We start from the raw sequence: 13,984 nt of genomic DNA, 5'->3' as shown, positions 1-13,984 counted from the left end.
GAAATGGCTGTGAAATCCATTCTGGAGAATGAAGGCAAAGAAAAGTACTCTTAAAACACCAATCAAAAAAATTAAAAACAACCGAAAAAGAGAAAAAAAAAAAAGAAAAACCAAAAAAAAAAAAAAAAGAATCTATCCTATGGTATAGATTATATTGTATAGAATATATACTGCAGATGTAATCCAGTTTTAATTAGCCATTTATCAATTAACTAAAATGTGGTGGCTGCAAGTTTCGGCCTCCTAGGAGTAAAATTGCTGCACATATGCATACAACTTTCTGCACAAGTGTAAATTTCAGTTCTCTGAGGTAGAGTACAATGGAAGGGCCATTTCCTAAGCCCGTTTTTTGTTTATTTTTTATTTATTATGTTTGGGAGTTTTGCCTGCATGTACGTCTGTGCACCACGTGATTGCCTGGCATCCTTGGAGGCCAGAAGAGAGTGTTAGATCCTCTGGAACTGGAGTACAGATGGTTGTGAGCAGCCGTGCGGGTGCTCGAGCCTTCTGGAAGAGTAGCCAGTGCTCTTAACCATTGAGCCATACTCCACTCCCCAGCCCATTTCTAGTTTTTAGAAGAAACTGCTGGAATTATTTCCGGAGCTGTCTGTGCTGTTTTGTAGCGTGTATTCACAGAGCAGGTCTAGGGCATTGGCATCGGAGTGGCGAAATGGCTGGCAAGATGTTATGTGATTAAGAGTGTTTGCTTCTTTCCAGGGGACCTGAATTTGGTTCCCTGAACCCACATCAGGCGGCTCACAACTGCCCATGGATTTTGTTTCAGGGGACCTGGCATCTTCTTCTGGCACACAGACAGACATGCGCATAAATAAAAGTAAAGATGGAACTCGAGGAAAAGTGACAAACTCCAGTAGAGCAGAGCCTAGTCAGATGCCCTGCAGCCATCTTGTCACTGTCTTGTCACAAAGTCCCCAGTAGAGCAGCGCCTAGTCAGATGTCACCAGCAGCAATCACAGAATGTCTGAAAGCACCCCCGCCCCCAGATGACCCTGAAGAGTTTGCTTGGCAGAACAGGAAGTATGAGCTTCACAGCAGAGCGAGGGTCTGAGGCAAGCGCAATGGCAAGGTGCAGGCCTGGTGTAGTCTTCAAGGCCAGGCCATGGAAGAGCGAAGAGTGTGGGATGGAGGGAACCTTGGTGTGCGGGCCTAGTCCTGGGGGTGGAGAAGGGCAGGTGTGGGCGGGACATCTTCTTCCCTTTGTTCTCACTCTTGCCTTTGCTTTCCAGCTCTGGGGCACAGACTCTGACACTAAGCAAGATTGTGCCACATATATGTAACTTACTGGGAGACCCCAACAGCCAGGTGAGTGGAAAGAAGACCTGCAGCCTGTGAAGGTGCACTGTGGTGTCTGTGTGCCGCGGGTGGGCGCACTTACCTCTGGGGAGCTCTGACTCTGATGTGAGAGATTAGCTGTCTACTAGCATGTGTAAAACATCTCAGCTAATGTAGTGGACACTCTACCCTCTCCTGTACTGAGAAATCACAGGCATTGCTGGGCACCAAGTCATACTGTATAGTCTACCAGTTAGAATGACCACAGAGGCTGGAGAGAAGGCTAAGAGTGTGTGTTGTTCTTGCAGTGGGTTCAATTCCTGGTCCCTCATAGTGGCTCACAACCACTCGTTACACTGTGGTACCCAGATATGCATAGGAACGAAACACTTATGCATAAAATAAAACCTATAAAATGAAACAAAGCAAAACCTAAAATGGCCTCAACAGTTTCAGAATAATTTTGGTGCTTTTGCCTTTCCTTCTCACCAGTGGGCCTTTAGACTTGTTTCTGCAGAGTTTCCTATAGAAGTCCCATTTGGAGATGTCAGTGCCATTAGATGGCACCTACTTGAGGTTGTCTGTCATTAAGCTGGCAGGTGATAGGGTATTGATGGTAGACCTGCGGGTGGCCTTGGATCTGTGTGCACCGAGGTTGAGAGACAGAGCAGGCTAGACACACCATCCAGCACGACAGCACTCATCGCTCACTGCCTGCTATCTGGTTTGTGGAGAAACCCAAACAGCTACCCCAACAAGGCATGCACATAGAATAAGACAATTTCACAGGACTAGGTCCACAGAAGTAAGGCTGCTCACATGGAAGGGAAGATAGCAGGGAAAGCAGGCTCACAGGGAAGGGAAGCTCACAGGGAAGGGAAGCTCACAGGGAAGGCAGGCTCACAGGGAAGGCAGGCTCACAGGGAAGGCAGGCTCACAGGGAAGGCAGGCTCTCATGGAAGGCAGGCTCACAGGGAAGGGAAGTTCACAGGGAAGGGAAGCTCACAGGGAAGGGAAGTTCACAGGGAAGGCAGGCTCACAGGGAAGGGAAGCTCACAGGGAAGGAAGGCTTACAGGGAAGGCAGGCTCACAGGGAAGGGAAGCTCACAGGGAAGGGAAGCTCACAGGGAAGGGAAGCTCACAGGGAAGGCAGGCTCACAGGGAAGGCAGGCTCACAGGGAAGGGAAGCTCACAGGGAAGGGAAGCTCACAGGGAAGGGAAGTTCACAGGGAAGGCAGGCTCACAGGGAAGGGAAGTTCACAGGGAAGGGAAGCTCACAGGGAAGGGAAGTTCACAGGGAAGGCAGGCTCACAGGGAAGGGAAGCTCACAGGGAAGGCAGGCTTACAGGGAAGGCAGGCTCACAGGGAAGGGAAGTTCACAGGGAAGGCAGGCTTACAGGGAAGGCAGGCTTACAGGGAAGGCAGGCTCACAGGGAAGGGAAGCTCACAGGGAAGGGAAGCTCACAGGGAAGGGAAGCTCACAGGGAAGGGAAGCTCATAGGACTAGGCAGACTCACAGGACTAAGCAGGCTCATGGGGAGGGCAGGCTCACAGGTCTAGGTAGGGAAAATGCTAGGGATGCCCAGTTGGCAGGCACATAGCACACAATGTATTTCTCTAACTGGAGTGGGCATCATCCTCCAGGTGGTAGGAGAGACACCCCACACTGGCCGTGCCATGTGCGGCACAGTGATACCCAGCAGGACTCTGCAGAGCACCGTCCTTCTCCACAGTGGATGCTGAGGCATCGCTGTGCATTGGTCCTGGATGGTGTTTAGAGGAGAGATGTGGAAGGACCACCTCACCCACTCGGTACCCTCTGCTGTGTGCTGTGGGAGTAGCATCAGCGTTTCCTGCTCAGAAGCTCTGATCCCAGTTTAGAGATTTGAAAGTGATGTTTTTGTTCCCTGTGAACCTATTCAGATGAGCCTCAAAGTTCTTCCACCAGGGGAAGCTCAGTTAGCAAGCACAGCTCACAGGACCCAGAACTGCCCTGAACTGTGACAAGGTTGGGGGCCGTCTTTTCTCATGTAGCACTGCTCCTTGACTCCATGTCCCTTGTTCAGGTCAGAGCTGATGCTAGTGTGGGAATCTCTCTAGGGTTTTGGCAAGATCAACACAGTCCCACATTCTGAACACATTAACTCAGTTGTTTTCATGTTTGGTGTTAGAGATGACATTGACTATCAGTTTGAAGAGGCTCTATCAGACTTTGAGCTACCTGGGCCAGCACAAAAAGCCTTGAGTAAAGACATGTCCTGGCCTTGTATAGCTGACTGTGGTATACACCTTGCTCTTGAGCCTGCCTCCTGTTAGGACAGTAGTGTGTTTGCTTCTGAATCTTTGTGGAAGTGCTTTGGAGAGCGATTGTTCTTAGTCTCTGGTATCACTGTTGGGCCCAGCTTACTAAAAGTCTGCTTAGCCTGAGATGGGCATTGTCATTTGCAGCTATCTCGCACCTGCCACATCCACTGGGTTTTTGAGACACCCTAACTTTATTGTTTGCTTTGTTTTTCAAGACAGGGTTTCTCTGTGTAGCCTTGACTGTCCTGGAACTCATTCTGTAGTCCAGGCTGCCCTCAAACTCAGAGATCCACCTACCTCTGCGTCCTAAGTGCTGGGATTAAAGGCATGCATCACCACTGCCCGGCATGTATTGTTTTAAATATGTGAAATGCTTTATTGTACTGGTGTCTTAGTATCTTCACAGTATGGATGTACTTTGCACATAGCTGGTCAGAGAACACAGTGCTTCCACGTGCGAAAAGGTTGTTCTTTACCGAAGCCAGGCACTCCTGGGCTGGTTCTCAGTAGTAGTAGCCATGCAGCATAAACGTGAAAGAAAAGTCCTTTAACGGGACCGTGTAGCTGCTCTAGATAGCTGTTAAAACGGAACTGTTAGCTGCTCCAGATAGCTGTTAGAAAGACTGTACAAGTTTAAACAAAAACTAGGAGGTGCCAGGTGCGATGGCACATTCCCAGAGTCTCAGCACTCGGGAGGCAGAGACAGGTGGATCTCAGAGTTTAAGGACAGCCTGGTCTACATAGTGAGTTCCAGATCATCCAAACTGCACAGCGAGACTCTGTCTCAAAAACGAAAATTAGGAACACTTTCTGCTCTACAGAGAACCCGAGCTTGGTTCCAGGCACTCACGTGGCAGCTCACAGCTGTCCATGAATCCAGTTCTGTGTGATCAGTGCCTTATTGTGACCTCCAAGGGATCCAGGCACACATAAAATGCATATACATACATGCAAGGCAAAACATGAATACATATGAACTTGAAAAATTAAAAATAAAACAAGTGATTTATACATTTTTTTTTTAAAGATGGGAAGTGTGAAGTTGTGTTAACAAACTAAACCTCAGATTACCTCTTTCTGCCCCAAATCTGATCAGTACTTGTACTATATGGCTCTCAGGTATAGCCTGTTACAGTGGTTTGGTCTATAGGCCTTTAATAAAAAATGCTTATTCTTTATTTTCATTTATCTCCATTTCCTATCATGTAGAAAATGAGGCTGGTGCTTCAGGGTGACTTGCATTCCCTGTAGTAGACAGGATTTATAGGCTGAGGAGTCTCTACTAAACACTGAAAACAATCCCCACGACTGTACCAGCCTTCAGAGTCCTTTCTTTGGCAGTGCTAGAGATTAAGACTGGGGCCTCACACATGTGAGACAAACCTTTGACCCTTGATCTCCAGCCCCTGCCCCCACATCTGCCTTTGAAGTAATAGCACCTGCGCTTTGCATGCAGACTGCATCTTACAGGAATATATGCGCCTCACTCCTGCCAGTCAGTTCAGCCACCCACTGTTCCACCACTGACCTCCATGCCTAACACTTTACAAAAAGATTAACTTTTATTTATGTGCATGTGTGTTTGTCTATGTGTGGGTATGTGCACGTGTGAGTACAGGTGCCTGAGAAGTCAAGTAAGACTGTTGGGTTGTATGGAGCTGAGATTACAGGCAGTTGTGAGCTCCTGACATGGGTGTTGAGAACTGAACTCAGGTCCTCTGCAAGGGTGGTCCTCAACCATCTATCTCTACAGCCCTCGCTCCAAACCTTACCTTCTTAGAGGTCCTGTCCCTGTCTTGGGACTTAGAGATTCAGCATTTGCCTTTTGGTGAATGCGGTGTGCGATTTAAAAGACAGGATGTATTAGAACGAGAGGGTTTATGGATCTCGTTAAAAGACAAGATGTATTAGAACGAGAGGGTTTATGGATCTCGTTACCTGTCATGTGAGACGAGGTCAGACAGGGCTAGAAACTGTCACCTGTGTCCCCCTTCCTTCCTCCTTCATGTAGCTTTCTTGTGGGACTTTCCTTCCCAGTAATGACATGGAGACCTATCGACTACAAAAGCTTGGCCTTAGCTTAGACTTGTCCCTAACTAGCTCTTCTAACTTAAATAATCTGCTTTTGTTAATCTGTGTTTTGCCACATGGTTCAGTTAGCTCTCCTCTGTACCATGTCTGACTTGTTCCACACCTCACTGGTATCTTCATGTTTCTGGATTCATCTTCTTTCTTTCTGTCCCCAGAAACCCTGCCTATCCTTTCCTGCCTAGTCAGTCACCATTCAGCTCTTTATTAAACCAGTCACAATGACACATCTTCACACAGTGTAAACAAATGTCCCACAACACTTCATATTTTGGTTTCATTTCTGCAGACCAAATCTGAAACCCTGTTGCCTCCCTGTCACTTCCTACCTGGCCTTTATGCCATTCTGTATTACAATTTATTATTTTCTTTTTGTGTGCAAAACTGTACACTCACAGAAAAGCCAGAAGAGCAGTTGAGTGAGCACTTTGTCAGCTAGCCGTGGCAGATCTATTTTATGATTGCTTGTGCACCATGTACTTGAAAACATGTATTTGTTCTCTGAACTTTTTGGAAACAACATGCAGACATAATATTTTTACTCCAGAAAGTTTAGTGTTTCATGTAATAGCAAAAGTATCTTCTCATATAACTACACGTTTTTGAAAATAAACATGTATATCTGTAAAGAGGCATATGTATGGTCAAAGGGCAACTTGTGGAGGCGGATCCTTGTGCCTCAGATCTGGGGATCAAACTCAGATTGTCAGGCTTGGTTGGTGCCAGGCAACTTCACCTGCTGAGCCATCTCATTGACCTCACGTGCATTTTTATACTGAAGAAATTTAGCATCAAATTGGTATTTAATGTTTGTTCCATAATGAGGCTTCCCTAAGAAAATACATCCGTCCGTGTCTCCTGATTTCACTGCCTGTGCCGCAGGTCCTTGTGTCTGGCCAGATGATGTACCTGCAGCTCGTGAGGGCCACAGTGCCTCCTGCCTTGAGCAGCAGGGTCTTACTTGGACCCACGCTTCTGGCTGGACCTGGCAATATCTCACTCTTCTGAACACTGACACGACTCCTCTCCTCCTCCTCTCCACCTTCTCTTTTTGTAGGGGTGCGCGCGTGTGCGCATACTCATATGCTTGTGGAAGCCAGAGGACAACTTTGATATCATTCTTCAGGCCATGTCCAACTTGTTTTTTGAGAGAGTCTCATTGCCTTAGAATTCAGCATGTAGGCTTTGCTAGATGATCATTGAGCCCCAGGATCCTTCTGTCCCTGCTTTTCCGGTGCTGAGATTTTAAGTATAACAACCTGGCTTTTTAACATGAGTTCTAGGGTTCACTGGGTCCTTGTGCCCACAGGGCCAGCTTTTTACCCAGCAGCCCTGATCCTACCTTTCTATGATCTTTGGTTTTGAACATTGACCACATCCTGACTTTTATTTAAAGTAGCATTTGTGTTTAGTGTTAGCTTGTTTTAGTATTGGAAGTCCCTTGGATGTGGGCCCTTACAGTACATTATTTCTCAGTTACTCTTCTTACACATGAAGCTGATGCTGTATGTGATCTACGTAGACACTGTCTTAGTTACCATGACCAAGGCAACTTATAAAAGAGTCTGTGTATGTAGGGATTACAGGTCCAAAAGCTTAGACTCCATGACCATCATGGCAGGGAGCGTGGCAGCATCAGGATGGTGCTAGAGCTAAGACTCACATCTTGATCCACAAGGCAGAGAGAGAGTTAAGTGGGACTGGTACAGGCTTTTTTTTTTTTTTTGGTTTTTTCGAGACAGGGTTTCTCTGTGGCTTTGGAGCCTGTCCTGGAACTAGCTCTGTAGACCAGGCAGGTCTCGAACTCACAGAGATCCGCCTGCCTCTGCCTCCCGAGTGCTGGGATTAAAGGCGTGCGCCACCACCGCCCAGCTGGTACAGGCTTTTGAAACCTCAGCCTATGCACAAGGGCACACCTTCTCCAACAAGGCCACATCCCTTAATCCTTGCCAGACTGTTCACCCAGCCGGTGTGTGGGGGGGTGCTCTTCACACCACCTCACATCTGATGCTTTACTTGTAGCCTAGTTTGTTTGTTTGTTTGTTTATTTATTTATTTATTTATTTTTTAGTATTCTGCTTTCCTGATCACAATGTTAAAGAATAGGGAGGACTTGGGAGTCTGTATAAAAAGCTGGGGTCTTTTTCTACAATTTGGGTTTCTATGATTTGGGATTGTTTTATGAGCAAGATGTGCACTTGTCCAGTCCAGCCTGTCCGGGGATTGTATGTGCTGGTAGGCTGGTGTAAATTGGAGCAGCATGTAGACTGTGTAGCTTCTGTTTGGAGGAACTGGGGAGTGACATGAAGCACCTGTAAGATCTCTTCTTTTATGTCTAGGTTAGAGATGCAGCAATAAACAGTCTGGTGGAGATTTACAGACATGTAGGCGAACGTGTGCGGGCAGACCTCAGTAAGAAAGGGCTGCCACAGTCCCGGTGAGTGCTCACTTTCTCTTTTTTCCACTTAAATTTTCTTAAATGTATTTATTTGTGTCTCTGTGTATGGGGGTCCTTGTGCCATGTTGTCAGAGGACAACTTGCAGGAGTAGTTCTGTGTGAGCACTGGGGATTGAACTCAAGTTATCAGTACTGACAGCAAGTGTCTTTCCCTGCTGGCCCTTAGAAATTTTTATTTAAACTTGTATTTATTCTGTATATGTTTGTTGGTAGTACTTTTTATCCGCCCCTCCCCTGCTCGTTTTCAGGTTTACTGTTGGTTCATGCTCCTATTTTTGATGTGGTAATTTTATTCAAAGAATGCATAGTTATGAGGCTGGTGGCTAGAAGTCTTCTCCACACCAGACGTCCGTGGAAGCCTTTTATCTTATTCCCTCAAAAATAAGACTTGGGGCTGGGGAGACGGCTCAGGAAAGTGCTTGCCTTGTAAGCGTGAGTTCTTAGGTTTAAGGCTCAAACCTCACTTTTAAAAAGTTGGATGTGGTGGCACATGCTTGTAGTCTCAGCACTGGGGAGATGGAGACAGAAAGATCCTAGCGCTCCCTAATCAGCCAGCCTAGCTGAACTGAAGAACTCTAGGCCAATGAGACTCCGGCTCAGAAAGAAAAGCGGTTGGCACCCAAGGAATGGCACCCAAGGTTGATATCGGGCTTTCACAGCTCCCTCCCTTGTCACCCCCAACCCTGTTACTCACCTCAGATGACTCGTGCCAACATCTGGCCTCGTTCTGTACCTGTCTAAGTTACTGTTCTGTTGCTATGACCAAGCAGTATCACCAAGGCAGTTTATAAAAATAGCATTTTATTGGGGCTCATGGATCCAGGGGGTTAGAGTCCATGATCATCACATTGGGGAACAGCTGCAAGCAGGTAGGCATGATGCGGGAGTATTAAATAAGAGGTTACATCTGATCCACAAACCAGGCAGACAGGTAGGCTGGTGTGCACACACACACACACACAGAGAGAGAGAGAGAGAGAGAGAGAGAGAGAGAGAGAGAGAGAGAGAGAGAGAGGGAGAGAGAGAGAGAGAGAGAATGGAGTGAGTCTTTGGAAAGGTCCAAACCCATCCCCAGTGACAGCACATCCTCCAAGGCCACACCTTCTAAACAACTGGGAACCAAGCATTCAAACATATGAGCCTCTAGAGGCCATTCTCATTCAAACAGCTATATTCCATTCTCTGTCCCCTGTAGGCGGGTAGCCATATCATAATGCAAAACACATTTAATCCAACTTCAAACATCCACATAGTCTTTCATGGGCCAAGTACAGTTTAAAAGCTCAAAGCCTTTTCTAAGATTCAAGACAATCTCTCAATTGTAAACCCCTGTAAACCAAAAAGCTAGTTATATGCTTCTATCACATAATGGCCCAGAATATATGTTATGGTTCCAAAAAGGAGGGAAGGGGGCATAGTGAGGAAATGCTGGACCAAAGCAAGAGAGAAAACCAGGAGAGCAAGCTCTAAGTCTTGCAGGCTTACTTCTAATGTCAGAAGGCTTAGATGTCTCTTTCCTTCCAGCTTGTCTGACTGCAGCACACTACTCTTGGGCTGGTTCTACTCCCTGTTGGCTGCTCTTCTTGGCAGATACCGCATGGCTCTGGCATCTTCACGTCTCCAGTGCAATCTTTGCTTCACTTTCACAGAGTCATACAGTGGCCTGTCTAGGGACTCTGTTGCCACAGGCCTGGCCTCAGTGGCTTTCATTAATCCCGGAGGAAGACTCCATTACTCCCTTACTCCTGGAGCCTTCATGACTCTAACACCGGATCCTCGTGGCCAAAGCTGTGGAGTTCTGCTGCCTTCTTGGGATTGTTGTCCCCTCCTTGAATTAATTTGTTGTTGCTCTTTAGCAGATGCTTTTTTAGGCCCTTTCCCATCAGCTATGTGGGCATCTCACCTTGAGGACTTCATTCCCTTTATGCCATTTCCCTTATCTCTTTCAGCACCAGCCAAGGCTTTCACATTAAATTTCCTGGTGCTCTTTTTCTCTTCAAACTGTGTATTTTGCATTTTTCTTTCTTTTTTTGCCCACTTGGTCTCTTTCATTGTAGATCTGTGTAAGAGTGATCACTGATAACCACAGACCATCACTAGGTAAGAGTGATCACTGATAACCACACGACACAGTCATCACTAGGTAAGAGTGATCACTGATAACCACACGACACAGTCAACATTAGGTAAGAGTGATCACTGATAACCACACGACACAGTCAACATTAGGTAAGAGTGATCACTGATAACCACACGACACAGTCAACATTAGGCTGGATTGAAATCTCCTCTGCCAACAAATTAATCCAAGACTCTTCAGTTAAGCCTCGGGCAGATTTTTAGGATGGGGGAAAAAGCACATTCTTTGTATATCAGAAGAATTGTGTCTAGTTAACACTATTACATGAAATGCCTTGAGCCAGGCTTCCCTAGTCCACATTGCTCTCAGCATTACTGTCTTCCAAGCTCTTACTAGAATGACCCACTAAGCTCTGCTAGCAGCATTTAACCACTTTCCCAGTCCAAAGTCCCATAGTCTTCCACATCCTCCCCCCCATAAAAACCCCACTAACAAACCCAACATGGTCAGGCCTGTCACAGTATTGGCCACTCCCTGGACCAACTTCTGTCTTAGTTACTTTTCTATTGCTGTGACAAAACACCATGAGTGCCTTAGTTAGGGTTTCTACTGCTGTGAAGAGACACCATGTCCATGCCAGCTCTTGTCTCTTATAAAGGAAAACATTCAGTTGGGGCTGGCTTACATTCAGAGATTTACTCCGTTATCACCGTGGCAGGAAGCATGGTGGTACACAGGCAGACATGGTGCTGGAGAAGGAGCTGAGAGTTCTACATCTGGATCAGCCTGTAGAAGGAAGAGAGAGCGACACTTGGTCCGGCTTGCGCAGCCTACCCCCAGTGACACGCTTTTTCTAACAAGGCTGCACCTATTCCTACAAGGCCACACCTCCTAGTTGTGCCACTCCCTATAAGCCTATGGGTGCCATTTTCTTTTGGACCACCAAAGCAGCTTATAGAAGAAAGCATTTAATTGGGGTGTGTGGGTCCCGAGGGTTAGTTCGATGACCATCATAGCTGGACAGCATGGCAGCAGGCAGGAAAGCATGGAGCGGAGCAGCAGCTGAGAGCCCACGTTTGCAGAGTTGACTGGGAATGGCATGGGCTTTTGAAATCTTAAGTCCATCCCATTGACACGCCTCCTCCAAGGCCACACCTTCTAATGCAGTGTTTCTCAACCTGTTTGTTTCAAGCACTTTGGGGGGGGCGTCAAATGACCCTCTCACAGGGGTCATCTACGACCATCAGAGGACATGGACACTATATTACACTCATAGCAGCAGCAAAACTACAGTTATGCAGTAGCAATGAAAATAATGGTATGGTGGGGGTCAACACAACAGGAGGAACTGCGTTAAAGGATTGTAGCATTAGGAAGGTGAAGAACCACTGCTCTAATCCTTTCCAAACACTTTTATCAACTGAGGAGCAAGTGTTCAAATATGAGCCTATCGGGGCAGTTCTTACTAAAACACTACACCTTTCAGAGGTGCTGGTGTTGAGGCATTCGGCACTCATCGTTTTGTGGTTTGTTTTAGTGAATGAAGCTGTCTAATGCATGCCCACCTCTAAACGGCAGAAAACACCTGGGACTACATCCTCAAAAGGAGCGTGTCCTTCAGTGTATGAACTGATGCAAAAGAAACAGCACCTTATAGGCCAAGAAACGAGCTGGAAATGGCTCATTAGAAATAGAATTAGAAAATATACTGTAACAATTGATTTTCTATTATTTTGATGATCCTGGTGGGCACAACTCCCTAAGCCTATCCCTATGTCCCAAGAAACTGCAGGGGTCCAGATTCTCAAACTGACTGTTGAGAGATCACACAGTAATGAACCAGAGCCAGAGCCAAGACTCATCAGACTTGACCTCTTCATTTTCTCTGCTGTTTCATGGAAGAGTTTCTGAAGTCCTGGGTACTAGGGATGTGGCACGGTGCACTGAAATAGAGTATAGGAGTCATTTGCCTTTGTGTGACCTTAATACAGGCCTGCTGTAAACAGGTGGGTGGAGCCTACTCCAGGACCCTGGGGTGTATGTGAACTAATCAGATGGGAATGAAAGTGCTTTAATGTTTAAATCTCATTTATTTTGTATGTATGGTGGTAGGTGTATGCCATGGCACAATGTAGAGGCCAGAGGGCAATCCTAGACGGTGTCCTTCTACTTTATGTGGGTTCTGGGAAATCAAGCTAAGGCTGTGGCTGATGACTTACACTGTGAGTGTGTATGTATGGGTTCATATGCGTGTAAGTGTGCATTTTTTTGCCCATGTATGGGTTCATATGTGTGTATGTATACATGTTGTCTTAGTCACTTTTGCTATTGCTTGATGAAACACCATAACCAAAATACCTTGAGGGAGGAAAGGGTTTATTTGGCTTATCACTGTTCATCACTGAAGGGAGTCAGGGTAAGAACTCAAGCAGGGAAAGAATCTGGAGGCAGGAGCTGATGCAGAGGCCACCGAGGAGGGCTGTTTACTAGCTTGCTCTTCATGGCTTGCTCAGCCTGCTTTCATATAGAACCTTTGACCATCAGCCCAGGGATGGCACTGCCAACTGTGGGCCATCCCAACTGTGGGCTGGGCCCTCCCCCATCAGCTGGATCTTATGGAGATAGTTTCTCAGTTGAGGTTCCCTCCTTTCAGATGACTGTAACTTGTGTCTGGTTGGTATAAAACCAGCCAGCATCCATGTGGAGGCCCAAGGTTGTTGTCAGGAACCATCGTCAGCTACTTTGCTGCCTTATTTATTGAGTTGAAGTCTCTCAAACTCAGAGCTTGCTCTAGGGATCCCTTGTCTCTGCTTTCTGAGGCTGGGGTTACAGAAGAGCCATCTCACCTGCACAGAGTGTACACGAGTACTGGGGATCCCAACTCTGGGCCTCATGTTCGGGGCAAGCACTGTAACCACGGAGTTATCACTTCAGTCCTGGGACAACTTTTACATTCCATCCTTCAGGTTTGGGTTTTTGTATCGTTATGTGTTTGTTTGTGCTGCTCTGACTGGCCTGGAACTCATCATAAAAACTAGGCTGGTGCTGGGCGGTGGTGGCGCACGCCTTTAATCCCAGCACTTGGGAGGTAGAGGCAGGCGGATCTCTGTGAGTTCGGGACCAGCCTGGTCTACAAGAGCTAGTTCCAGGACAGGCTTCAAAACCACAGAGAAACCCTGTCTCGAAAAACCAAAAAAAAAAAAAAAAAGACTAGGCTGGCCTATGCTTCTGTAGTGCTGGGCTTAAAGGCCTGCATCTGCCTGACTGAGGTTGAGGTTTTGAATACATGCTTCTTTTCCTCAAACACACACACACACACACACACACACACACTTATTTACTTGTGTGTATGAGAGAAGGTGAGGAATGGCAAAGATAGGCTGGTAGATACTGTGGAAGATGTGCACACATAGACAGTATGCATGGGGTGTGCAGAGGACAGACTGCGGGAGTTGGTTCTCTTTTTCACCTTACGGGTTCTGGAGATCAAACTCAGGTTGTCAGACTTGCCAGCAGTCTCTATTACTGCCTGAGCATCTCACCGGCCCCAATTAGAAACTTTGTTCAGGAGGGAAGACTTAAGCTGAACAAGAGAAGCTTTTTGGTGTTTGGATGAAGTTTGCTGACTGAGATTCTCAGGGTTTGTTTCTTGGGAATGACTTAAAATTTATATTTTACATTATTAAAAATTTCTAGCCAAGATTTAAACCTAAATCTTATAGTACAATAAACTGTCTGGGTTGAATTTAATGTAAATATTT

The 13,984-nt window shown here is 46.5% G+C and overlaps 1 protein-coding gene across 30 annotated transcripts in view; it reads left to right on the top strand.

Moving 5' to 3' along the window:
- Positions 1–13,984, top strand: part of Clasp1 (cytoplasmic linker associated protein 1) — a 218,241-nt gene that overhangs the window by 78,580 nt on the left and 125,677 nt on the right. For all 30 annotated transcript variants that reach the window (XM_057769384.1, XM_057769414.1, XM_057769399.1 and 27 more), the window contains exons 6-7: positions 1,248–1,323; positions 8,025–8,122. In XM_057769384.1, coding sequence (XP_057625367.1) covers positions 1,248–1,323; positions 8,025–8,122 — 174 coding nt within the window. The remainder of the gene's footprint in view (positions 1–1,247; positions 1,324–8,024; positions 8,123–13,984) is intronic.

Source organism: Chionomys nivalis, chromosome 5 (genome assembly GCF_950005125.1).
Source record: "Chionomys nivalis chromosome 5, mChiNiv1.1, whole genome shotgun sequence".
Lineage (NCBI taxonomy): Eukaryota > Metazoa > Chordata > Mammalia > Rodentia > Cricetidae > Chionomys > Chionomys nivalis.
The sequence above is the reverse complement of the archived record's forward strand: the minus strand, read 5'-3'. Positions and strand labels throughout refer to the sequence as shown.